The 27889-nt window shown below is 39.3% G+C and overlaps 1 protein-coding gene across 5 annotated transcripts in view; it reads right to left on the bottom strand.

Annotated features, from left to right (window-relative positions):
- The window catches only part of card14 (caspase recruitment domain family, member 14), a 94937-nt gene that overhangs the window by 8883 nt on the left and 58165 nt on the right, over positions 1-27889 (bottom strand). For all 5 annotated transcript variants that reach the window (XM_072558617.1, XM_072558618.1, XM_072558615.1 and 2 more), the window contains exons 9-18: positions 25877-25996; positions 24038-24168; positions 22910-22998; positions 16994-17072; positions 15814-16003; positions 7197-7320; positions 5232-5475; positions 2518-2581; positions 1438-1561; positions 855-1016 (exon numbers count right to left, since the gene is read on the bottom strand). In XM_072558617.1, coding sequence (XP_072414718.1) covers positions 855-1016; positions 1438-1561; positions 2518-2581; positions 5232-5475; positions 7197-7320; positions 15814-16003; positions 16994-17072; positions 22910-22998; positions 24038-24168; positions 25877-25996 — 1327 coding nt within the window. The remainder of the gene's footprint in view (positions 1-854; positions 1017-1437; positions 1562-2517; positions 2582-5231; positions 5476-7196; positions 7321-15813; positions 16004-16993; positions 17073-22909; positions 22999-24037; positions 24169-25876; positions 25997-27889) is intronic.

Raw genomic sequence — 27889 nt, 5'->3', positions numbered from 1 at the left:
AAAGAATATCTTTTAATGATTCTTGCCAAATAGACAAGTTTGCTTATCTGGAAGTGGAAGGCATGTCAGTTGAGACCCAATGCTCTTTGGCTATCCAAGTTTCACTCACCACGCTCAAATCTAGGCAGCACATCTAACTTAACACTTGCTGGGATTGATTTCCTACTGTTCTTAGCTACAGCTTCTTTGCTTTCATGGCTACAGCACATAGGAGCCAGCATACATGAGAGATACCAGTCAGTGACCAAAATGAGTGGAATGCTGACATTTGGCTTACATTTATTCCTTCATGCTGCTGAATGTTGGGTAAGGGCCACATTTTCATGAATCAGACACACGTTATTGCAATGATGAATAGAAAATGACAGGGAAAGGGCATGAAAGTGGACAAAAGGAATGTCAGATCAGCCATGATGGCATTGAATGGCAGAGCAGGTTCAAGGGGCCAAACTCCTGTCCCTTATGGCCTTAAAGTTAAAAAAAAACCCGTGTTGTGGTGAAGCCACATTAATCAAGGACTACCTGCATGCCGTTTCCTTCAGATTGGGTACAGTACTCTATAAATAAATACTTGGGTTTACAACTAAATGATTTTCCTATCAAAATCTAGAGTATCAGTTAAACAAAACACTTCTACAAACCGCTGTTCAACCCAAGTACACTCAGAGTAATATAGTCCAAATCAGGTCTAAAGTTTCTTCCATTAATTTCCAACAATGATGGAAATTAAAACAGAGGCTAAAAGTGAATGCCTCTGATTCAAAGATGCCTTCACTGAAATTTGTAATTAATTATTGATTCTGTTCCTTTGCTTCATCAAAATGTGGTATATTTATGGCTCAGAAGACCCTTACCAGTTTTACATTTCTCATACTCAACTAGGTCTTTCAGCTTCTCAAGCACAATTTTTCCAATGCGAGTGGGTGCTATTATCACTGGTCGCAGAGATGGTGGGTGGCATGGCCTGACCAATGAGTAGGGTATTAATGTAAAGCAATTGCCAGGAGACTTGTCATCTAAAATAAATTAAATTAAAATGTTAGAAATAAAACAATAACTGGACCTTTCAGATTCAAATACAAAAGCGAAGTAAAGCTAGTGATGCTGTATGCAAAATCTGGGGCCCAGCCAGCATGAATGATTTGAGGCAACATCAAATAATATTTGATGAATCCAAACTGTCATCTCAATTGGATGTCACCTTCTTTACAGAATAAATTGAGGGAAAAGGTCCAATTTATATTTATTTAGACTATTGCAAAAGGTTAAGGATTTTACATTGAAATAATAATCTTAAATTTCGCCTTTGCTTTTCTTATATTAGAGGTCTTCTACTATAAGGTCAGATCACCATTTGAATTTTGGTGATAATAAAGATCATAATAAATTAAATGTTGACGTAGAAGAACACTTTAGTCTTTGGCACACAATTCTTACCTTGTTCTTTGTTGGGATTGATGGTACCATTGTCAAATGATAACCAGTGTGGATTTCTCTGACCTATCTCAGTGCTGACTATTCTCATAAATTTATTTTGGTTTGAAGATGTTTTCCGATCTTGCTAGAAAATACAAGCACAGCACAGATTATTAGGAAACAATTGGCATGATGTCTGACCTGAAAACAGCGTGTAATTTATTTCCTGATGAAGGGCTTATGCCTAAAACATTGATTCTCCTATTCCTTGGATGCTGTGTGACCTGCTTTTCCAGCACCACACTCCCGACTCTGATCTCCAGCATCTGCAGTCCTCACTTTCTCCTAGCATGTGACTTATGTCCACTTTCAATGTGTTAAATGCCTCGTGATGAATTAATGGATACTTTAAATGGGTGAAATTACTTAAAGTAAATAGTTAAGCCAATACGGTTTATGCTAAGAAACATTTGCCTTACTAACACTGCAGTATTACATGCATATACAGTACATATATATTGAACACGTATGCCACCAAGAGACATGAGACAAACACCACTTCCTGGTTATCAACACAGTTCCTCTCAGCATCAGCTTCTGGTTTGCAGCTCCAGAGTGCAACACAATTTTCCTAATTCATAAAACTGTATGAGAGGCTTGTCATTGCAAGCATTTGGAGGTTGGATGAAATATGATGTAACCTGCAATTTGTTTAAGATATGCCTTTCTCAGGAGCAAATTCATTCAATCACATGTATTCCGCATCGTATCTCTTAAATGCATCTGCTTTGCCCACTATATATGAAAGCCCACAAAATATTATTAGAAAACACATGCATTGTGTGCATTAGGACTTTGAAGTACAGCCTTTGAGTGCCTTACTGAGACAGCACCATACAACTCATTCAATGAACACATGTAACTGAGCTTGCCTCAACTTAAAGAACATAACATACATTCAAACACAAAAAAGGTCAGGAGCTATTTCTTTTTCTTCTGATTACTGGGTTTCCAATCCACCTTGGCCTCTTTGCTGATAAAATCTCACCTGTGCAATGACTGAAGCTGTTTTAAAATATGTTTGATTAAAATTACTCTCACCTTTTTATTTGGTGGAGTCTGTTGCATCATTTTCCGAATCATTCCAATCATCAACTGCTGAGCCCTAAATAGACACAAGACCACTCACACTTAGTCTTTATTTGACCAAATACTAATAGAACATAGAACAGTATAGCACAACACAGCCCCTTCGGTCCATGAAGTTGTGCCAACCTTTTTTCCTACTTGAATAAACAATGGTATACAGAATTAGGTATCCGGATAGGATTTTCTCCTTAACTGAGACTAAAGGCAGTATTCCTTAGCAGGGGCAGCATGGTGGCTCAGTGGTTAGCACTGTTGCCTCACAGATGCCCTGTGTTTGATTCTAGCCTCTGTGTGGAGTTTGCACATTCTCCCCATTTCTGTATGGGTTTGCTCTAGTTTCCTCCCACAGTCCAAAGATGTGCAGGTCAGGTGAATTGGCTATGCTAAATTGCCCATTGTGTTAGGTGCATCATTCAAAGGAAAATGGGTCTGGGTGAGTTACTCTTTGGAGGGTTGGTGTGGACTTGTTGGGCTGTTTCCATACTGTAGGTAATCTAATCATACAGATTGGGACTTAAATCTGAAAAATTTCTGGAATATAAAAGCAAGATACTGTAGAAGCTGGAATTCAGAATTTTTAAAAAAATCAGTAAGTTCTGGAGAAACTCAGCAGGTCTGGCAGCAGCTGTGGAGAGAGAAATAAAGTTATGATTTTGGAACTGTTCCAAACAGAAGTTAACTTTTCTCTCTCCACAGATGTTTCCAGACCTGCTGCATTTTCCAGCACTTTTTTTTATTTCTGAAGAAATCAGTCTGTATGGTTCTGAACAGGACTGACAATGATGTTTTTAATATGGAATTCTATCTTTTAAACATATGTAGGCCAATTAAAGTCATTCTTCTTTCGCACAATGTATTGACTTAAGATAAATTAATTAAACCCCAAGATTACTGAAGCTGAGTCTAATGGCATAAGTGTCACCTGGAAGAAAGTGTTTTGACTCAGTACAAACTATGATGTGGAGGTGCCAATGTTGGACTGGGTTGAACAAAGTCAAAAATTTCACAACACCAGGTTATAGTCCAATGGGTTTATTTGAAACACTGGCCTTCGGAGTGCTGCTCCTTTATCAAGTGTTAGTGAGAGACCTTAGACACCGAATTTATGAGGAAAATATCAAACAGTCATACAACTCATGTGAACAAATTGGACGCACATAACATGGCTCTTTAATCTTTAATCAGTTGAAATGGAGGTGCAGGTTTTTTTAGATTAGATTAGATTAGATTAGATTACTTACAGTGTGGAAACAGGCCCTTCGGCCCAACAAGTCCACACCGCCCCGCCGAAGCGTAACCCACCCATACCCCTACATCTACATTTACCCCTTACCTAACACTATGGGCAATTTAGCATGGCCAATTCACCTGACCTGCACATCTTTGGACTGTGGGAGGAAACCGGAGCACCCGGAGGAAACCCACGCAGACACGGGGAGAATGTGCAAACTCCACACAGTCAGTCGCCTGAGGCGGGAATTGAACCCGGGTCTCAGGCGCTGTGAGGCAGCAGAGCTAACCACTGTGCCACCGTGCCGCCCACGGTGATTGATTGATTAATATGCAAATCCCAGCATTTCTTTCTAAGACAACTTAAGGTGTTATCAATATAAAGGAGGAGTGTTTTCAAATAAACCCATTGGACTATAACCTGATATTGTGTGGTTTTTGACCCAGCACAGACTAGTCATTAGACCTGCAACCTGCTAATCTGTATGGTTGGCTTACATCATGTTGGAAAACATTCATCAGCCTCTATTTAATTTATAGTTTTATAGGCTAGATCAAGTTTATGCTTGGAATGTTTCCTGACCAAGTATAATATGTGACATAATCACATCAGTCAGTTCAGAATCTGTTGGTCAAGACTTAAAACACTACTCCAGAATAATGAGACCCATATTCACAACATTACTCCTCACAGACTAAGTTCGTAATCCTGACAAGAGCATAGGAAAAATTTGAGCATTTTAGTCAACCTAAGCAGTTCAGCATCTAGCAGCCCATCACAAAATTACCATAACTGTTCACTTATAGGATATTCTTACATAGAACAAAAGGAATATAATTACTAGGTTAAAAAAAAATTAAATTTAACAAGCAGTAATGTTCTGCTTTGACTGTCCCTGTGTGGAAATGTACCAACCAGAAATACAAAACAGAGATGTTCAAAAGGAAAAAAGCAATTTTCTTCCACAGCAAAACACGTTAAATTATCCAAGTAAAAACCAAGAACTGTAGATATTGGAAATCTGAAATTCCTGTTTTTGTTTTGTCATCCAAGGGGCAGACAATACTTCAATTTTTCGTGCGCAGTGTCACAGACTGCAGAAGAGCAAGCTTGACTTTCCTATGTCATAATCCTGTCAAAGTTCATTTGTTTGTGCAGTATTAAGGAGGCAGCATGAAATGGCTGACCTTGGCTTAACAACTCTCCAGAAGAGGATGCAAAAAGCAGGTGGCTAATCATCACAGGCCATAGTTCCAGAGCTTGCAGGAACCAGCTTGTAAGACAACAAAGTGTACATACATTATGTATACTAGAAATTACCATCAACATTCATTCTTTTTGAAAAAAAAATGCTGCAGTGCTCTAAATTAAACACATTTATTATAGTTCAGTTGGGTCTGCAAAGTTGAAATCTTCATCAACAAGACATGCTTACCGATAGTAATTTGGAATAGTTCCTCCTTCCATGTCTGCCATTGTGTTAGGATTCACTCTGAATGCTTTCCACTCATTATTGCCTTTGTGAATGGTGTTAGTGATGTGCAGGATTTCATTGCATTGGACAGTAAATCCTCCAATAGCCCCACTTTCCTTATCAAATGGAACATTGATGCGGATGTAGAATGAATCACCAGAGGTAGCAATCTTCTTCTCAATATTTTCCACCAATGTTTGATAAGCTAATTAAACAAAACACATGACGTATGCTCTCTGTTGTATTTTATTACATCACAGCTTAACGCCAACATAGACATTAAACTGAAGATATAAAATTACAAGAGGTTTTAAATTATTGCCTAAGTTCAAATGTAACAGATTGAGCAGGTAGTATTATATGAAAAAAAATTCATATCAAATAAGGTATGAAAATTAAGCAACACAGTTTTCAATTTGTACCAGGGCAGGCAGAGCTTTTTTTAGTATGTTCCCAATTCACTGTAATTCTTATTTTCTCTATTTGAGGAGAAAAATACACAATTAGAACAAATAATGTGGTGTGGCATAAGATCCATGAGTTACCATACCTGCCACATATAATGTGACTTGCTGGAAATTTGCTTAAATGCTTGTGACAGCCATGAAAATTATGGTTCATGAGTGGAAATATTCACACCCTGAAGATTAACTTATAGTTAAAACATCCATCCATCTACATTTTAATTCCCCAAAGTCTGTAAATTCATAGAGCAAGATTGAGGTTGATGTACCTGGTGTTGGAAGGCACAGTTCTATGACTGGGGTGAAAAGAAAACTTTGAAATTGATTTAGGGAGATTGTGGTAGTTTTGAAATGCATAGGACTATGACACAATATCAAGCAAATCATTAAACAAGTATTCTTTTTTCCTACCTAACAATGTATCTAATAATGTGGATGAGTAAAGTCTACTTAAAATAGACACAAACACTGCTATTTATCCAATATTGGGTAATTGAGTATATTTTCCTCAACCACATGGTCTCTTTTGGCTGGCAAAATACTCCAAGATCAGTCAGAAGGCATTCCAAATTGAAAAAAAAAATTATTATTGCTGTGGCTCCATTCTACAAATCATATAACACTTTCACATCCCATTAAAAGGAATATCAAATTAAGCATGTGAAAAACTTAGTTTAAAAATTTATCCTGTCATAATTCCACAACACTGCAATGTGATGATTAACTGGAGGCGAATAAGCATCTGTAATTCATATTTTTAATTAGCCTTATGAATTGGATTCTCTAATTGTTGAATTATAATTAATCCAAACATTCTTTTGTTTCATTCTAACAATTTTGTGAATGTTATCATCTAACCAGCAGATGGTAATTTGGAAAGGTTGGTGAGCCAATGTGGATTAACTGATAAGAATTGCACCACGTCCCATTCACCGAGCATTCTGTGCTCAGTGATTTTATACAGCTTCTCATCTTTGTTCGTAGGGGCCCTGAGTTCTGAATTTTCCTTCCTACACTTATGTGCTCTACATCTTGCTTTGTTCCTCCTGGACATTTCTTAAAATCTAGCATTTATTAATCATCCTAATAAATGCAAATTGAAACAACAAATTCATAACAGCACAAAGTCTACTTAAAATAGACACAAACACTGCTATTTATCCAATATTGGGTAATTGAGTATATTTTCCTCAACCACATGGTCTCTTTTGGCTGGCAAAATACTCCAAGATCAGTCAGAAGGCATTCCAAATTGAAAAAAAAAAATTATTGCTGTGGCAATTAATTGATGTTTACAAAGGGTCAAATCTCTCATAGTTTTCTTATTAAAATTTCAAAAGTTTGATCTTTTCTGAAATAATTGACAGTACGCTCGATTATATTGGCAGTACATGTGGCATTATTGGTTTAATATACCTTAGATCAAGGACAAAGCATTTTTTCAATTTGTTGTAGAACTCACCTTCAGCCTTATGCCTTATGACTAAACAGCACATCCCTTTAATTTGCTTCAATGTCCAAACAGCCTCCTCCAAACTGGCATCCTCTAGTACGGTCTTCTTTGGATCTCTGCCATTATTTTCCACCTGCAAATTAATCAAATCAGTCTTCCAGAAAAGCGTCAGTCCTATACAGCCAAACAATTCCATTTTCAACATAATTGGCACATTTATGCAACTGCTTTTGTACATTGAAATTTGTATGGAAACCAAGGAATAGATTTGAAAATATTATAAGTAGATATTGACAGTATATTAGAGTCCAACTATAATATGGTGTTTCGAAAATGAGAAATACTTTATCATCAAGTTTGGATTTTGGAACACAACCAGCACCTGTGGGATATATTCTCATGAAAGTAAAATTTTGCATTTTGTTATAAAAGTGACTGAAGAAATGAAATATGTGAAATAATCTGAAAAGGAAACATGGTGCTACAAATGTGAGAAAAATTAGAAAGGTGTGTACAACCTCCCTGTAACATGATAATTTTCTTATTGACTTATCGTCATAAATTAATTGCAACATCCAGGCATTGTCAGTCACAATACTACAAGAACAAGTGAGAATTTAGATGAGTGTTCAGCAATATGTTAAAGTTGGGAAAGGAAATTAATTACTACGTGAACTGAGAGGTGAAAATAGCAACACTTCTTTTTTACCCACCTCTAGTCTTGATGTCATACAATGTCTATGAGCAATGGTTGCACTTTGATACCTTACCCTTATTATGTGTATGCCCTTTTAAACAATGTGTGTTGGCAGATTATCTTACTCAGCCTCTCCTCATCCACTGTCCATTCATACATGTATTCGATTGCATGTATAGCATGGAACTGGACTTCTGAGTTTTTTGCCCTGCTTTACTTCTAGAGCCATAAAGTTTACCCTTTATGATGCTACTAAAAAATCAGTTAAAGCAGCACAACTTGAAGGTTGAACCCAGGAGCTCCCATATCTCCATGAACCAGAAATTGAGTACAGCTTAGTTAAGTCTTGGACAACTCTCAGGATATTATATGTTTCTATCATGTTGTCTCTTACTCTTCTAAACTACAATAGGAACGTATCTACCCAGTCCAATCTTCCCTCATAAGACAGCTCATCCATTCCAGGTATCACTAATTGCTCCTCTAATTTGCATGTCATGTAGCCACTGGGTAGCTGTGTGCGCATTGAATGACAGATCAATGCATGGCTTCTGCTTCTGAACGCCCTGCTGCTGTCACACATCAGACCTCAGAAGTCCAAGAAAAATTATGAGGAACATTGAGTGTCAGTCTAGGAAACTTTCTTTGAACTGCTTCCGCTGCCCTTGTATACTTTTCTAAATATGAAGATCAATGTTGTACACAGTACTCCAGATGTGGTTTCACCAGTGCTCTGTATGAATGAAACATAACCTCCCATTTTGGTATTCAATTCTCCAAAGAATAAGCAACGTTCTTCTACCAGTTTTCCTATTTACTTGTATCCGCGCAATATATTATTGCGAATCATGCACCCAGCTTTCTCTGCACCTAAGCTCAGCAATCTTTCAACATTTACAGAATGTGTTTCTTCTCCATTCTTCCTGCCAATATAGACAATTGTTACATTTTCCCACATTATTCTCCATTTGCCACTTCATTTCCCTTTCACTTGACTTGTCTATATCTCTACCTCATGTCAGCATCACAAGTTACCTTCCTACCTATCCAAGTATCACCAGCAAATTGAGTCACATTATCTTTGACACCTTTATTCAAGCCATTGATATCGATTGTAATAAGTTGAGATCTCAACATTGACTCTTGTGGCATACCACTGTGGCATCCCCTGCAATTCTAACAACTTGCTTCATACCACTTCCCTGTGAATTCCTGATTTAGAGTTATTTCTGGGTGCTTACTTCTATCTTGCATCACACTGAGCAGAAAACTACTCATTTATGCCTGCTCTCTCTTGTTAGCTAGCCAATATTTTATCAATATCATATGCTACTTGGAACACCATGAGCTTTTACTTTTCGTAATGGCCTTTGATGTGGCACCTTGCCAAATGCCTTTTAGAAATATAAGTCAAAGAGTGTGGTGCTGGAAAAGCACAGCCAGTCACGCAGCATCTGAGGGGCAGGAGAATCGACATTTTGAGCATAAGCCCTTCATCAAGAATGAGGCTTGTGACCCAAGGGCGCTGAGAGATAAATGGGAGGGTGGGGGGGTGGGGAATGTAGCTGGAAATGCAATAGGTAGATGAAGATTGGAGTGAAGGTGATAGGCCGGAGAGGAGGGTGGACTGGATAGGTGGGAAGGAAGATGGACAGGTAGGACAGGTCAAGAGGGTGGTGCTGAGTTGGCAGGTTGGATCTGGGATAAGGTGGAGGGAGGGGAAAAGAGGAAACTGATGAAATCCACATTGATCCCTTGTGGTTGGAGGGTCCCAAGGTGGAAGATGAGGCATTCTTCCTCCAGGCATCGGGCGGTTAGGTTTTGGTGGTGGAGGAGGCCCAGAACTTGCATGTCATTGGCAGAGTGGCAGGAGGAGTTAAAGTGTTCGGCCACAGGGAAGTGGGTTGCTTGCTGCGTGTGTCCCAGCAATTTTCTCTGAAACGCTCCGCAAGTTGGTTTCCTGCCTCCCCAATGTAGAGGAGACCACATCGGGAGCAGCGGACATAGTAGATGATGTGTGTGGAAGTACAGGTAAACCTCTGTTGGATGCGGAAGGATCCTTTGGCGTCTTGCATGGAGGTAAAGGGGAGGTGCAGGTTTTGCACTTCTTGCAGTGGCAGGGGAAGGTGCCGGGAATGGAGGATGGGGTGTGGGGGGGGGAGTGGTGTGGACCTAACAAGGGAGTTGTGGAGGGAATGATCTCACCGGAACGCAGATAGGGGTGGGGAGGGAAATATGTCCCTGTGGTGGAGTCTGTTTGTAGACGGCAGAAATGGCGGAGGATGATGTGATGTACCTGGAGGTTGGTAGGCTGGAAGGTGAGGACTGTGGGGTTCTGTCCTTGTTGCAATAGGAGGGGTGAGGTTCAACGGCGGAGGTGCAGTAAGTGGAGGATCCTCGATTCTCCTGCTCCTCAGATGCTCCCTGACCGGCTGTGCTTTTCCAGTACCACACTCTTCGACTCTGATCTCCAGCAACTGCAGTCCTCACTTTCCCATATTTTGGAGGACTGGTGCAGAGACGATGGGCCAAATGGGCCCTTACAGTACAGTAGGGCTTTTTTATTATATTATTAGCTCGCTTACTCTCGTATTTCATCTTCTTTGCCCCTTATTGCTTTTTCATTATCCTCTTCTTTTTAAAGGCTTCCTTCAACTTCAACGCCAGAAAATCTGGAATACGGTAGATCTTGCAGCATGGATAGGTATCTGGGACTTCGATATTGTGCCCATTTCGGAGATATGGATAGAGCAGGGTCAGGAATGGATGTTGCAGGTTCCAGGGTTTAGACCTTTCATTAAGATCAGGGAAGGCAGTAAAAGAGGGGGGTTGTTTGTCATGGACAGTTAAACAGTAGATGAAAGAACTTTTGATGAGGACTTGTCTACTGGGGCTGAGGTTAGAAACAGGAAAGAAGAGGTCACATACTGGGAGTTTTTATAGGCATCTGCAAAGCTCCAGGGATGTGGAGGTGAGGATTGGCAAAACGATTCCAGGCAGGAGTGCAAGAAACAGGGTGGTCATTATGGGGTACTTTAACTTCCCCAACATTGACTGGAAATGCAATAACTCTATATGTCGGATGGATCAGTTTTTGTCCAATGTGTGCAAAAGGCTTTCCTGACACAGTATGTTGCAGGGCTGACGAGAGGTCAGGCCACATTGGATCTGGTACTTGGTAATGAAACAGGCTAGGTGTTTGATTTAGTGGTAGGTGAGCACTTTGGAGAGAGTGACCATAATTCAATTACATTTAGTTTAGCAATGGAAAGGGATAGGTACATGCCACAGGGCAAGAGTTAGATATGGGGGAAGGGTAATTATAATGCAATTAGTCAAGACTTAGGAGGAATAGAATGGGGTAGCAAAACACAGGGGATAGGAACAATCGAAACATGGAACTAGTTTAGGAACAGATATTGCGTGTCCATGATAGGTATGACCCTGTTAGGCAGGGAGGAAATGATAAGGTAAGGGAACTGTGGTTTACTAAAGAAATTGTACCTGTTATTAAGCGGAAGAGGGAGGCTTATGTGACGTTGAGACAGATGGTTCAGATGAGGCGATGGAGAGTTACAGATTAACTAGGAAGGATTTAAAGAGAAAGTTAAGAAGAGCAAGGTGGGGACATGAGCAGTATTTAGCAGCTAGAATAAAGGATAACTAAAGCTTTCTCTGGGTATGTGATGAATAAGAGAATGACAAGGGTAGGAATAGGGCCAGGCAAAGACAGAAGAGGGAAGTTGTGTGTGGTCCCTGTGAAGATCGGAGAGGTGCTAAATGAATATTTCTGATCTGTTTTCACACAGGAAAAGGACAATATTGTAGAGGAGAAGACTGCGATACGGGCTATTAGGCTTAAAAGGATTGAGGTTAGTAAGGAGGAGGTGTTATCAATTCTAGAATGTGTGAAAGTAGATAAGTCCCCTGTGCTGGATGGGAGTTATCCAAGGATTCTTTGGGAAGCTAGGGAGGAGATGGTGGAGCCTTTCGCTTTGATCTTTGAGTCATCATTGTCTACAGGTTTAGTACCAGAGGACTGGAGGATTGCAAATGTTGTGCCCTTGTTCAAGAAGGGCAGTAGAGATGACCCAGGTACTTATAGACCAGTGAGCCTTTCGTCTGTTGTAGGAAAAGTTTTGGAAAGGATTATCAAAGGTAGGATTTATAATCATCTAACAAGCAACAATTTGATTAGAGATAGTCAATATGGTTTCATCAAGGACAGGCCGTGTCTCACAAACCTCATTGAGCTTTTTGAGAAGGTGACCAAGCATGTGGATGAGGGTAGGGCAGTTGACATGGTGTACATGGACTTCAGTAAAGCCTTTGAAAAGGTCCCACATGGTAGGCTATTGGAGAAAATGCGGAGGCATGGGATTAAGGGGATATAGCAGTTTGGATTAGAAATTGGCTTTCTGTAAGAAGGCAGCAAGTGGTGGTTGATGGAAAATATTCAGCCTGGAGTCTGGTTACTAGTGGTGTGCCACAAGGATCTGTTTTGGGACCACTGCTGTTTGTCATTTTTACAAATGACTTGGATGCAGGCATAGGTGGATGGGTTAGTAAGTTTGCAGATGACACTAAAGTTGGTGTAGTGGTGCACAGTGTGGAAGAATGTTGCCGATTGCAGGGGGACTTGGATAAACTGCAGAATTGGGCTGAGAGGTGACAAATGGAGTTCATTTGCAAATAAATGTGAAGTGATTCACTTTAGGAAGAATAACAGGAAAGCAGAATACTGGGTCAATTGAAAGATTCTTGTTAGTGTGGATGTGCAGAGGGATCCTGGTGTCCATGTACATAGATCCCTGAAAGTTGCCACCCTGGTTGATAGTGCTGTTAAGAAGGCATACAGTGTGTTAGTTCTTATTGGTAGAGAGATTGAGTTCCAGAGCCGTGATGTCATGCTGCAACTATACAAAACGCTAGTGCAGCCTCACTTGGAATATTGTGTACAGCTCTGGTCACCCCATTACAGGAAGGATGTGGAAATATTGGAAAAGGTGCAGAGGGGATTTACCAGGATGTTGCCTGGTCTGGAGCAAAGGTCTTATGAGGAAAGGCTGAGGTACTTGGGTCTGTTCTCACTGGAGAGATGAAGGCTAAGAGGGGATTTAATAGAGACATACAAGATGATCAGAGGATTAGATAGGGTGGACAGTGAGAGTCTTTTTCCTCGAATGATGATGTCGGTTTCTATGAGCAGGCATAGCTGCAAATTGAGGGGTGATAGATTTAAGACAGATGTCAGAGGCAGATTCTTTACTCAGAGCGTGGTAAGTGCATACCCTGCCTGCCAAGGTAGTTAACTCAGCCATATTAGGGAGATTTAAACAGTCATAAGCATACGGATGATGATGGAATGGGCTTAGATTAGTTAACAGGTTTGTGCAGCATCGAGGGCTGAAAGGTCTGTTCTGTGCTATATTGTTCTATAGTCAATGTTCCCAATTCTCTGGTTTCCCACCAATCATCACCACACTGTATGCTTTTTTTTTGCTTTCATGCTGTCCATGAATTCCCTTGTCAGTCATGGTTGCCTCATCCTCCCCTTAATATGTTTCTTCTTCCTTGACATGAATATCTGCTGTACCTCCTGAATTAATCCCAGAAACTTCTGTCATTGTTGCTCCACCATCTTTCCTGCTAGCCTTCTCTACCAGTCGACTCTGCCAAGCTCCTCCCTTATGTCTTGTACAGGGTAGTTATCTTTATTCAATTGTAATACTGTTTCATCTGATTCCAGCTTCTCCCTCTCAAACTCCAGGGTGAATTCTATCATATTATGGTCACTGCCTCCCTGGGGATTCCTTCACCTTAAGTTTCCTAATTAAGTCTGTCTCATTACACATCACACATCCAGAATTCCTGTTCCTCATGGGCTGCACCATAAGCTACACCAAAAAAAACGATCTCATAGACATTCCACAAGTTCCTTTCCTTGAGATCAACTACCAAACTGATTTTCACAGTCTACCATGATTATTTTAATAGTGTCTTTCATACGTACCTTTTTTATAACCTGATTTGTTTTCTTCCACACATCCTGATTAATGCTAGGAAGGCTGTACACAACTCCCACCAGGGTCTTTTTCTCTTAGCTTTTCCTCAACTCTACCTACACAGTTTCTTCTATCTCTATATAATTTCTTGCTATTGATTTAGTTTCATATTTTACAAACAAAGCCGTCCACACCCCCAGCCTCTATGCTTGTCCTTTACAATAGAGCATGTATCCTTGGTTATTTAGTTCCCAGTTTGATCCCTTTGCAGCCACATAACTGGTACCTACAACATCTTACCTGCCAATTTCAATCTGCGCTACAAACTCATTTACCTTTTTTCATACACTGTCTACATTTAAGTACAATGCCCTTAAGTCCTGTCTTGACTGCCTTCCCCTTGTCTGCTGTGCCTGAAGTTAGTTTCCATACTCCGTCCTATTACTTGTTTTGGAAAGTTCAATAATCTCTGCTGAGCCCATCTCCTTTTAGTTTTTTCCCTAATTATCCATGCAACTGAACACACCCCGGTCCCACTGTTCAAATCATCTACCATCTCATTATTTTCCACTATTAATTTCCCAGACTCATTTGCAATAGGACCAATACTTAATTCATTCACTTTTTTTGAAAGAGTAACTCTGCCTATCTATATTTGTATTTCTAGCTAGCCCTTTGATGTAGTATAAGTTTTTTCTCCTTACTGATCTATTGACTATTCTTTGCTGTATTCAATATTGTATCCAATCTATCCAAGCTTGCCATCCATCTTTGTGTTTTTCTTTTAATTTGATACTATCTCAAACTTCTTTAGTTAACCACAGATGGTAAGTCCTCCCCTTGGAATTTTTGTTTCTCATTGGAACTACTCTGTATTTTAAAGCATCCTCATAAATATTTGCCACGGCATCTCTGTTTACCAGTCCCGTAACCAAATTTGACAGTTCACTTTAGCTAGTTCTGCTCATGCTGTCATAATTGTCCTTATTTTAATTTAAAATATTAATCTTGCACCTCTTTCTCTCTCTCTCTCTCTCAAACTGTATGGAAATTTAACCCTTTTGTGATCACTGCTACCTAAATGCACCTTCACTATAAGGTAATTAATTAATCCCTATCTCATTGCACAACAGCAGATCTAGTGTAGCCTGCCATCTGGTTGTTTCCTGAAAGTGTTGTTCTAACAAACTATCCTGAAAACATTCTATAAGCTCCTCACCTGGGCTTTTCATCCATCTGATTTTTCAATTAAAATCCTCCATGACTTCCATCATGCCTTTCTAACAAGCTCCCTTTATTTCTTTCTTTATACTCTAACTGTCGGGGGCCTGTTCATCACTACCACAAGTGACTTCATTAGAATTGAAATAGTAAAGTTCAATAAATGTTATATGTGAAATATAGATAAAATTAGATTCTTAGAAAGTGAGAAGAATTGCTCTTACTTACCAAATTCCCTGTACCCCATTAAAAATCACACTCAACAGAAAGCAGTAAGCATGAAAGCAAACATTTTAAAGTATTGAATAAAGTCATGTTTTGATATAGATACTTGTCTAATTTCCACGTATCTCCCAGGCATAGCATAGAGCACTTGACATACAATAGTTCCAACGAGAAACAAAAATTCCAAGGGGAGGACTTACCATCTGTGGTTAAATAAAGAAGTTTGAGATAGTATCAAATTTAAAAAAAACACAAAGATGGATGGCAGGCTTGGATAGATTGGATAAAATATTGAATATAGCAAAGAATAGTCAAAAGATCAGTAAGGAGAAAAAATTCTACTACATCAAAGGGCTAGCTAGAAATACAAAAATAGATAGGCAGAGTTACTCTTTCAAAAAGTGAATGAATTAAGTATTGGTCCTATTGAAAGTGAGTTTTATTTTAGTTTCAGTGACAAGTGTGCCTGTAATGTTACCATCATGATCTGAAATCCTGGCTCAAGGCCACAGGCATATGCTGGAGATCCAGGTTTGATTTTGTGAATGAATATTCCAGTTGAATTCCCACCAATTATTTCAATTTGATCCAGAATTCCATCTCCAATGAATTTATATGAAGATATTTTGCTCATTAATTTCATATGAGGGGGTCCTCGTAGAAATGGCCTACAGCAAAAAAACAGAATTTGGGAATTAGAATTCACTCTATTGAGAAATTATTTTCATTTTCATTTTACTTCACATATTGGAAGATCAAATAAAACACAAAGTATCAGGAGCATACAAACAGTACTGTTGCCAGACATTTTCACTTTCTCACATGAAGGTAAGGCCTCTTTTAAGGAAACTAGTATCACTTCCAGAAATGTGAGGCTTTTATGAAATTAGATAGGGTCAACAATGGAACACTTGGATTATTTCTGTCAAAATTGATTAATATGCTTGATCCAGGTATTCTTTGTAGATGTTTTGTTGACAGCCTTTCCCTTTGATTGTATATATCCTCCAACTAATTAGCAGCAATGCTCTTAAATAGAGCTTTGTTTTGGAGGAGCCAAATGTAATAGTGAAAATATCATCTATAAAGAATGGTATAATTTGCAAAGTCAACTTGTGTAAATGAACAAAACTTAAAAAATATAGCAAATCTGGAGACTGTGTTACCTGTTATCCTCCATGTTGAAGGCGAAATTGTGTGGTCACATCCTTAAGGATAAGAATGCTACTAATTCAACCAAACTGTCAGTAATCTGATCTCACCGTTATATGGCATTATAAGAGAACATTTATTGCTATGAAGTTACCATAGATTCAACATATATGCCCTATACCTAGAGGATGAAAAGATGGATCATACTAGAACCCTGGGCCTACTCAGAGGATTATATGATTACAGTCTTTTGACAAGTCCATTATGCAAAAATATATGGTCCATCTTAACACATTGGTTAAAAAGCTGAGATTAAGTGTTAACATATTTTATGCAAAGAATGAAAGGGGGAATGTAGTGATGATGCAGCCTAGACTTAATTGTTTACTGCTATTACTCTGTTTAAAGCAAAATCGTTCTTTTGTTTCTCCTCAGCAATATGGAAGAAAACATTTGAAAAACTACTACTTTGATTTTACTTAAATAAAATAAAGTGTATTGTTTACCAGTCTTGTTCAGGTGGTGCGGTGGCTCCAGTCATAGACAATAAGCTTTCAGGTGATGGTTCAGATTTTTTGAATGGTACTGAAATGAATTTGACACAATTTAGATTTGATTTGTGCTGATAATTAAATGCTCCATTGCACTTACATTCTTAGTCCACTTTCACTGACCAAATAAGTCAAATGCAAACTTAAAAGAAATACATTCCTTTACCAATTTAAATGTGATACCTTTATTTGTAAGTTGAATTGTAGCAAAGTATGTACACCCACAATATGGTGCAAGCTTTCTTTGCAACTTTCAGCAAATAACTGGCTCATAGGATTGATTTTGAAGGTAAATTTCTGCACTGATATCATCAATATTAGCTGTTATTCATTTGAATTATCAGCTCAAGTGTTGCAAAACATGGCCAGACAATCTCTCTGAAACTTAAGTGTCATTGCATTCCTACCTATTACACACATTATCTGAAAATGTTATATCTGTACCAAGTAGTGATGTAATAGGTGATAGTGCAGAGATGCAGTGCAACGTGAAAGGATGTGGGTTTGTGCTCATCGTTTCTCACATGATCTTTATAAGTTTCCACTCAAAAAGCTGATGCATAGCTTAAGTCAGTAGTTATCCACAGCAAAATGCATTAGAAGCTGACTGATTAGGAACATAACAGATTTTTAAGATGTACTGTTATTTAAAGTAATTCAGGAATAAATTAGAATTTGGTAAAATTCATAGATAATCAAAAGAAAGGAATAGTTTGTTCTGATGCAGTCACCAGATTTGAAATGTTAACTCTGTTTTCTTTCCACAGATGTTGCCAGACCTGTTGAGTTTTGCCAGCAAATACATGTTTTTTTTCCAGATCTCCAGCATCTACAGTTCTTTGTTTTATATTAAGAAATACTTTATTTATTTAATGCTTTATTTTTTTCATAACTCTCAAACATGCCTATGTATTTTATATTATAATGAATCAACTTGAGGAGCAGTCTAACTTGTTATGTGGTAGCAGGAAGGGTGGAGGCGACAGTTGTGCTTGTTGAGGGATTCAAGGGACTACAAATGTTTCAGGAGAAAATTGAGAGATAGAATAATGACAGATTAAATTCGGTGATGAAGAATGTACAACCTATTTAATAGTCATTGCTGAACTAGCTGAAAGAGACTTGGAAGGAATGGTAGACTCAGAAATGAGCATGGCCAAATATTATGTGCAGCAATGAATACAGATAACAGGAAAGTGCTGCACCAGATAAGACCTTTTAAGGAAAAGTAGATGATTTACTAACAAAAAATGCTAAGCTAAATTTGGAACGTTATTTTTGAAGTTAAATCCTGACTACAAAATTAAGGAATGCAGATCAGGATTAATAGCAGGAGGCACCATTAAATCACAGTACAGAAATATAGCTAATATAGGAAGTAAGTATCCTGAAATCATTCGAGACAAGTGCCTGAAAATTCGGTCGCGCTCTAAAACAATCATTGAGGTAGGATGGGTAGGGATGGTTTGCTGGTGGGACAGAGTGTGGTACATGCAGCTGGTCCTTTCATTCCAGTGGGAAGAGATTGCAGATGACCTTAATGACAAGAGCTTAGCTATCTTAATTCTCATCTGCATACTGTTTGCCCGTATCCACCACATTCAGCCTCAGTACTCACAAGGTGTACCACTCCCTGTTAACCTTCACTCTCTCAAAATCATTACATGACATTTCAATCCATCTCTTTCTCCTCCGACTCACTCATTCTGCATTTCTTACTTACATCGTGAATGCAACCCAAACTTTCTCTTATGGACAACATGCAAACTATTTGATCACGACACACACAAGAATGTCATGATAGGGCAATCCTGTTTTTCTTGTAGAAGAAAATCTTGAATGACATGTAATAGGAGGCTGAGGCTGCAGGTCAATTTCCTGTGGAATGAAACATATAGACCATCTCAGGGAGGGGCAGAATCACGGCTAAAACAAGTGGCAGTGTTGAAGAAGATGTGTAACGTTACTTTTACCCTTCTTGCTCCTATCTCATGCTGCACAATCCTCAGCAAACTATTTCTGCTTCATCATCCATTCATTGATGGCTGCTTTCTGTTCACAGTAAAACTTAAGTTTCATTTCTCCCTTTCATTTGAGGCACAATTTTTTTGAGGACAGAGCAACCCAAATGATTGGTACGCAACAATTTGCTTCACCACCGATGCAAAAAATAGCTGTTTAAACCACTTAGAGAAAGCATTATGGCAAATCACTGAGGCTTCTTAGCCAGCACCTTACAAAGCTGCAATCTCTACTACCAACAAGGACAAGATCAGCAGCTGCTGTTTCCTCACCAAGACACAAACCATCCTGACTTGGAAATATCACTGTCACGGAGTCAAAACATCCTTCCTAACAACATTCTGGGTCTACGTACACCAAATGGACAGCAGCAGTTCAAGAAAACAGTTCACCCCCAACTCCTCAAGGGCAATTGGGAGTTGGCAACTCCTAACATGGGCAGTAATGCTCACACCTTATGAATGGGAAATAAACAAGATATGTTGGCTTCCCTGTCACACTGAAGGAACAGAAACCAGCTTTCTTGAATGTGCAGAGTCATTTCAGCTGATTTAACAAGAACCACTTCAGAGACTGACACCAGAGAAGCTAAATCTTCATTATTTGAATTTTTTTATCATAAGTTTTGCAGATGAAAGGAAGGAAAATCAGACAGCACAATGCCACTGTAGAAAATAGATATAGAATTGAATGAGCCAAGCTCTGAAGAAGGCAAACTGGCATACATTAAAAGTGCTAGATGCACTAAGTAGCCTGCAAGTAATAATTTTATAAGGAAAGTTTGGCTTCATGGTTTCGTGCAAAGCTTGAAGAACATTCTGTCCAACATAGAGTAAGTGATCAGCTTCATAAACACAACAATGGATCCTCTGCTGATGGGTTTCATGGCAGTGTACTTAAGGATCAGAGAGCCGTCACCTAGGTCTCCAAGCCAATATTGACAATGAGTTCTAAACTATCACATCACATCACGACAACTATTCTCCCACAGAGCCACAGAGTACTGATGACATGACTGAGAAAGGTGTCCAAGAGGCAGGCACCTGCAACAACAGGTTTGATCTTTTGCCACTCATCCTCAGCACCCATGTTGGTGCCCCACAGCGATCTGAGGCAGATTGTCCCAAACCACAATGAGATGCTGTAGTCAGAAGATAACACCCCCCTCCCTCCCACCACAGCCATCTGAAGTGCTCACAGATGTTTCCCACCTTTAAAGTTATATACACTAGGGAGTTCCTCCAATAAACCACTACATAAATAAATGAACACAGAGTAAAAGCACTAAAAGATTGCACATGCATATTTTAAAAAATAATTTCTGTTCCGTATTAAATACGGATGACATTGGGCTGTTGGACTTTATTTTGTTCTGACTTTGATGTTGCTAACCATGATGTGGCGGTGCCGGTGTTGGACTAGAGTAGACAAAGTTAAAAATTACACAACACCAAGTTATAGTCCAACAGGTTTATTTGGAAGTACTAACTTTCAGATACTGCTCCTTCGTCAGGTCCTGTTAGGGACAAAATCCACTAGGTTGGAATAAAGGAAAACAATTCAATGATGATAGTTCTTTTTATGTTGATGAAGATCTTAGAACTGCCTCTATATTACGTATGGGAGTAATCTCTGATGAGAGTAAAGACAGGACCTCATGATAACAACCACAAATTTGGCCAATTGTAATGGCTATCCTGCAAATATCTCCTTAGTGGTCCAAATAGTGGGCTTGCTCAGCAGCATTTCTGATTGGCAAGCACTTTAGATATGCTTGGTTCCTGATAAGAACATGAACTACAACTGAAGAGATATCCCTTGCCAATATGTAGTCAGCTTTTGACCTGACAATTTGTTTGAAATAAAACATCACAGAAAACCGATACAGGCTGAATGAATCATGATTGCTACCAGAAAGCCAGGCACTGACCTACATGGCCTGTGGTCACAAAGAAGCTATTCAGAAAAATGTCAGATTGGTGAAGGTATATAGGCAAGACAATGTGGCTGCTAGTTTTGAGACTTTAGATTACAGAATGTAAAGCTCCCGGGTACAAATTCAAAATGGTGGCGGAGTAGCAGGACTGAGCCCAGGGCTCATCCACTCCCAATTGCTTTCTTTTTTTAAATTTTCTTTTCTTCTTTTAACTTTTGCTCTTGTCCTTTTTTTTCTTTTTCCTTTCATTTCTTTTCTTTAATGCCTTTTTCAGCAATTTGACAACATCAGTGAGAGTGGATTATGCATGGAATGGCAACAGCCACTGGACCGTCAGAGGTGGTGATGGGATCAGAGGCAGCAGCCTCTAAGGCTCTTTTAGGAGATCAGAGGAGGCAGTGGGAGCAAGCCTTTCATGTAACGGTAGCAGCCCCCTGGCCATCCTGGCAATTGGATGGAGCAGCAACAATAAGACGGCTCCTCCCAGCATTTGGAGGCAGTGGTGGCAAAGGTCTGCTGATGATGGGAGGTGCGGTGACATCGTCAGCAGTAACAAGAATGTGGCTCCTATCGGCAGTCAATGCAAGACCTAGACTGCAGGGTGTGGATGGGCCCAGGTGCCTGCATTGGTTGCTAAACTTTCTAAGCACCTTTATGGAGAGAAGACTTTAAACTTTAAGATCTGAACATTTTCTTACCTTCAGTTGGTTTTTTAAAATTCTGGTTTTGTAACTAAGATGGTGCCAGAGAATGGTGATTTTGTATTGTACACTTTTCACTGGACTCATGTACACCTTTACTTGAGTACACATGACAATAAAATCTAATTCCAATTCTATCCATTGAGAAAGTAATATAGCTGTTCCTCCAAGACTGGAGAGTTATGATGAACTCCCTGACAGAACAGGGAAAAGCAAACTGGTAGCTATTACTCATAGCTACCGTTCATACAGGAAGCTCAGCAGGGTGGAATGTAATCTTACCTGTAGCACAATAATTGCAGAACAAAGAAAGGAAAAAATGATTAAGGAACAATTGAAAAGAAGTAAGACTGTCTCATAAACATACTTTATTTTCTGGTCTCACCCACTAAGCATAAACTGTCAACAGTTTAGGAAAATGTAGGAAACATTTAATGTTTAAATATTAAGTGTTATTTAACTAGATCATATGTTTGGATCTCTTGAAAACATCAGTCAAGGAAAGGTAGATTGGGTGACTGCTTCGCAGAACAGCTATGTTCTATTCGCAAAAAAAGAGCCTGAGCTTCCAGTTGCCTGCCATTTCAGGCCACTACCTTGGTCCCTGGCCAACACCTCTGTCTCAAGCTTGCTGAAGTGCTATAGCAAAGCTCAGTGTAAGCTGGAAGAACAGCATCTCATTTTGCACTTGGGAATTCTACAGCTTTCTGGACTCAATGATGAGTTCAACAACTTTATGGCTTGAGCTCCCCCATTTCCTTACTTCAGATCTGACACACCAGGCCCTTTTATCACATAGCTATGACACACAACCCATTGTTAGTCACTAATAGTCCCCATTATAGCTATTTATTCTTCTAGGCTGATTGTTATCCACTTCTTTGTCTGTTCAACTGTTCATCTTTCTCTTTGGGCTCTATATTCATCTATCGTTTACTCCTGAACTTCTCCCCCCACCTCCCTTGTCTTCTGTATAAAAACCAACCTTTTCCTAGCTACCACCAGTTCTGAAGAAGGGTCATTGGACCCAAAATGTTAACTCTTGATTTCTCTTCATTGATGTTGAGATTTTCCAGCAGTTTTGGTTTTTGTATCTGATTTCCAGCATCCGCAGTTCTTTTGGTATTAAAAGATTCCTTACTACCAGGCTGGTGAGATTTCCATCATATTTTGTGATATACCCAGATCATGAATGAGAAAATGAAAACTCACCGACATCAGGAATATTTTCATCAGAACTGCCTGTATCAGTGCAATCGTCTACTGATGTGAAAACATCATCATCAATAGAATGTCTGTTGCTGTGAAAACACAAATAAAAGATTAAAGTTATCCAACTGCAGAAGTCTTCTCCTCCCAGAGTTTTGTCTTTTCTCTGCATTGATTCTTTTCTATGATTAATGTTCCATGGTGATTCCTGTTACCCAAATGGTCACATTCTTCATATTTGAACGTCAGTACTGAGCGCTGGTAAACTATTGGCTAATCCTGATAGCTCTCCTGGATAGGATTGAGATATTAAAAACCATGGCTGGCTATATCCTTTGCTGATGGAGGGAGACTGTGGTTTAAGATGGTACCCTCAATTCAATCCTCTCTAGTAAGAACCATACAGTTGTGGGATTGACATAAAAATTCAACAGGTCCACTAATGTCCATCAGTAATGTCCTTTAGGGAATGAAACTTCCATTTTTACCCCGTTTAGTGCCTTGCTGAGTCTAGCTAACTCTTAGACGAACAGGAGGTTGGAAGAACACAGCATTCGGAAGTAGCAAAGTCAATGTTTCGAGTATTAACCCTTATTCAGTACTGGATGTGGGGATGGGGGAGTTACAGATAAAGAGAGGGGAGGGGGAGGTGGGGGGCGGAGCAGGGAGGAGTGGTGAGGTAGTGATAAGTGGACACAATTGTGGGTATGACCTACTTTGTCAATGGGAGAGATGAATCCAGTTGGTAGCTGGAAGAAATGATAGCTAGGTGGAATAGAAGGGAGGAGGCAGGGCTGGAAAGGGTGCAAAGGTTATTTGAAATTGGAGAACTCAATGTTAAGTCCTCTGGGCTGTGGGGCTGCCCAGGCAGAAGATAAGGTGTGGTTCCTCCAATTGCATCTCAGGAAGAAAGCCCAACACCACCTTCTCAGAGTAGTCAGTTGGGCAATATATTCCAACCTGACAAGTAAGGCCCATATGCTTAGAACAAATAAATACATATCACCTGCTAGTCCTCTTGCCTTAGTGGTGAGTCTAGACTCAGAGAAAGAAAGTTTCTTAAAGTATAATGGTAATGATGTTTTATGCAAGTTGCTATCATCAAAAAAGTATGTATGCTATTTCCCTCACCTGAATGATTCTTCTCCAGTATTTTCAGTTTGGCGTCTGTAAAGAGATTCCTTGCTGGGTGGCTCAGCAAAGGAAGAATTCAGTCTGCTCATTGATTCACAGCTTTTGGCTTTCTTTAGATGCATAGGAAGCTGTAAATGAAATAATATGGTGTTTCAGAAATGTAATGAAAAACAATTATGTAAAAGACTCATGATAAAATATTGGGAATCTAGAGTGAACAGACAAAATCTTAAAATTAGTGAAGAAATTTCACTGTGTAATCTGGGGCCACTTATGCCACATCAAAAATGCTGTTGTAGAAATCTAGAAATCTTTCTTAAAAAAAAATGTTGAATCATTTGAAACTTTCAAGACTAAATTCAATGGATCTTTGACTGGTATGGTTATTATTTGGAGGTACTATGGTGCTGTGGTAGTGTCCCTGAGCTAGAAGCTCTGAGTTTAAGTCCCCATTGGAATGTCATGGCCAAGAATGATATATTCATTCTGTAGCCAGTCAGGTTGGTAATCAACCTGAAAACCTTCCGATATACTTATGACAGATAATAAGAGTTGGAGAGTCTCCAGTCAGCCAGAGTCAAGCATTGACAAACCACTGCAGTAATTTTTCAAGTAATACCATGGGGTAACACATAGAGATCCATGGTCAGTAATATACTCTTAGAACATGGTATCTAAAGAGACAGAGAAAGAGAGAGAAAGAGTTATTAAGGGATATAGATCAAAGCTCAGAAAATTAGGTTGAGATACAATGGTACAGGACTGAATGACCTATTCCTATGAGCCATGGCAGTTTCACATAACTTCCAAGTAGCACTCTCCCTCACAGACTCTAACAGTACTTCAAACAAAGATTTTGATTTTAAATTGTGCAAAAGAAAATAAACTAGGAACAAGTCACAAGCTTCACTCTGCATCAGGTTGGAAATTATTAAAAAGATTTGGAAGAAATGAAGATAAATATTTGAAGAACAGAAAATGACCAGCTGTTCCATTTTGTCTGTTCTATTCTGTAGTGGTAAAAACATCCGTACACTATGTCAGTATCTGATGCTCACAGATCCACACTTTCTCATAGCAAGACATCTGATGGAAAACAAGAGCAGCAACCCAACCTGATTTTTCATCTTCCTAACTCAAGGACATTAGAGTCAGTTGCAAATCTCCAGAACTTGTCTGGGTTGAGTTCAACTAACTCATCAAGGGATAAGAGTTGAATCTTAACCCTTCAATATCTATGTGACTCAGTGACATGTCACAAGATGCATCTATGTATTTATATATATGTTCACATATTTGTGAGCATATCTCCCTGTATGACTACTTATAATTATATCTGAATTAAAATTTACACTAGAACCAAATGTAAAACTACTGTTCATCTGCAAGCAACAATATTTTAAGAAGCTTCATGAAGGCATTAACATTTTGTGATAGATGACTCACCAAACAAAGCAATTTTAGAAATACGACAATTTCTATAATGTTCATTACGGGGAAAGGTCTGGGCACCAGAAGATTACTTGATGGAGAAAGAAATAGAAGGGTGTATTTTGAGGGGTGGGGGAAGGATGTTCTTATGATGCATAAACACAGGTATAGGCTAGTTAGGCTGATTGACCTGTTACTGTGCAATGCATTATAGATATTATTCCATTATTATGTTAAATGGAAGTTTAAATCCAAATCCTTTTTAAATTTTAACGTCAGTCTAACTTACTTTAATTGCAAATGTCAATAATTTCCAGGATAGACCACAGAACTTCAGCAGCACAATGCTCTCTCTCTCTCTTTGAACAGTTATTCTAAGTGTATTAAAAGTTTGCTTAGACATACGTCACATTGACTGCTACAACTGCTGTCATCACTGTCATAGCTGATGGTCCTGAGATTCACTGCTTGAAGACGCTTCAGTTTGGGTTTTTCACGTGGTGGAGTTTTTTTATTTATTGCTTTCTGTCAAGGATTAAAGGAAGAAGAAACAAAAGTGAATTTTATCTTGTGTTCTTCATATTATTTGGATTTTTCAAGTGAATAGTAAATAGTAACCATCACTAAAACCACAAGTTTCATCAAAATGCCATTGATTAATATGAAGTTTATTCATCCATCATAGTGATAACTGAGCCTTTCATTGGTATATTAAAGATTATGCTTTAGGAGCCTGGTGACACCCAGCAATATTTTCATAGAAAGTCACCCAGCATGGAAAGGCTCTTTGGCCAATTGAGTCTGCATTGCTCTAGCTACATTACTCACACTTTCCAACATTTGGCCCATAGCCTTGAATGTTATGACATTTCAAGTGCACGTTCATATACTTCTTCAAAGTTGGGAGGTTGCCTGCTTCAATCATCCTCTCAGACAGTGCATTCCAGATTCCCCAACATTCTGAGTGAAAAACGTCTTCCGCAAGTCCCCTCTAAACCTCCTGCCTTCACTTTAGGTTTTTGCCCTATTTTTATAAAGGCAAACAACTGCTTTATATTCACCCTATCCATGCTCTTCATAATCTTATGCACCTCAATCAGATCCCTCACTGAGCCTCCTCTGCTCGGAAGAAAGCAACCTGAGCTTATCCAGCCTCTCTTCATAGATAAAAATTAGATTAGATTTTTTTTAGATTAGATTAGATTACTTACAGTGTGGAAACAGGCCCTTCGGCCCAACAAGTCCACACCGCCCCGCCGAAGCGTAACCCACCCATACCCCTACATCTACATCTACCCCTTACCTAACACTACGGGCAATTTAGCATGGCCAATTCACCTGACCTGCACATCTTTGGAGTGTGGGAGGAAACCGGAGCACCCGGAGGAAACCCACGCAGACACGGGGAGAACGTGCAAACTCCACACAGTCAGTCGCCTGAGGCGGGAATTGAACCCGGGTCTCTGGCGCTGTGAGACAGCAGTGCTAACCACTGTGCCACCGTGCCACCCACATGTTCCAATGGGCCGCCCACATGTTCCAATGAAAATGTTCCAAACCATGCAACATCCTGTTGAATCTCCTCTGTACCTCCTCTAGTGCAATCCTTCTCAGTGTCCAGTTTTATTCATTCACAGGATTGTAGGGATAGCCAGGCCAGCATTAAATGTCCACCCCTCATTGTTCAAGGGGCAGCAACAATACTGAGGGTCTGGACTTCACATATAGGCCAGACCACTAAGGATGGTAGTTTCCTTTACTAAAGATCATACATGAATCAGATGGGCTTTTGCCAACAATTGACAATAGTTCCACAGTCACCATTAGACCATTAATTCCAGATTTTTATTGGATTTAAATCCTACCATGGCAGGATTTGAACTATGGTCCCTAGAACATTACCTGTGGTGCTGGATTAACAAGGAGAAACTGAGGACTGCACATGCTGAAGACATAATGCCACTAGGCTATCACCTGCTAATTGTTGCTCATTGCTAGCTACACAACTCTGAATGAGTGATTTCATTTTCACAGCCTCTGAGAAGAGGAAGGTCTAAATTGTAAACAAAGCTCAGCAGCATAAAGTTAAATTGGAATTAACATGTTGTGAGATATTTGTAGATGGTCATATAAGAGATGTTTTGGCTCAGTGGTAGCACTCTAAATTGTGTCAGCAGGTTATGTGTTCAAACCATTCTCCAGAAAAGATTAATGTGGTGCCAGGGGAGTACTGCTGAAGGTGTCATCACTTGGATGAGATTTTAAACTGAAAACCTCATCTGCTCACTTGTGTGGAGGTAAACTATCCCAACAACACTATTCTAAGAACAAGCGGGTTCTTTCAGTGTCATAATTAATTCCTCAAACAACACCAAGACACAACTGTTCCAAAAATTTACTTCATGGCTTTAGTTGTGC

Source organism: Chiloscyllium punctatum, chromosome 39 (genome assembly GCF_047496795.1).
Source record: "Chiloscyllium punctatum isolate Juve2018m chromosome 39, sChiPun1.3, whole genome shotgun sequence".
NCBI lineage: Eukaryota > Metazoa > Chordata > Chondrichthyes > Orectolobiformes > Hemiscylliidae > Chiloscyllium > Chiloscyllium punctatum.
The sequence above is the reverse complement of the archived record's forward strand: the minus strand, read 5'-3'. Positions and strand labels throughout refer to the sequence as shown.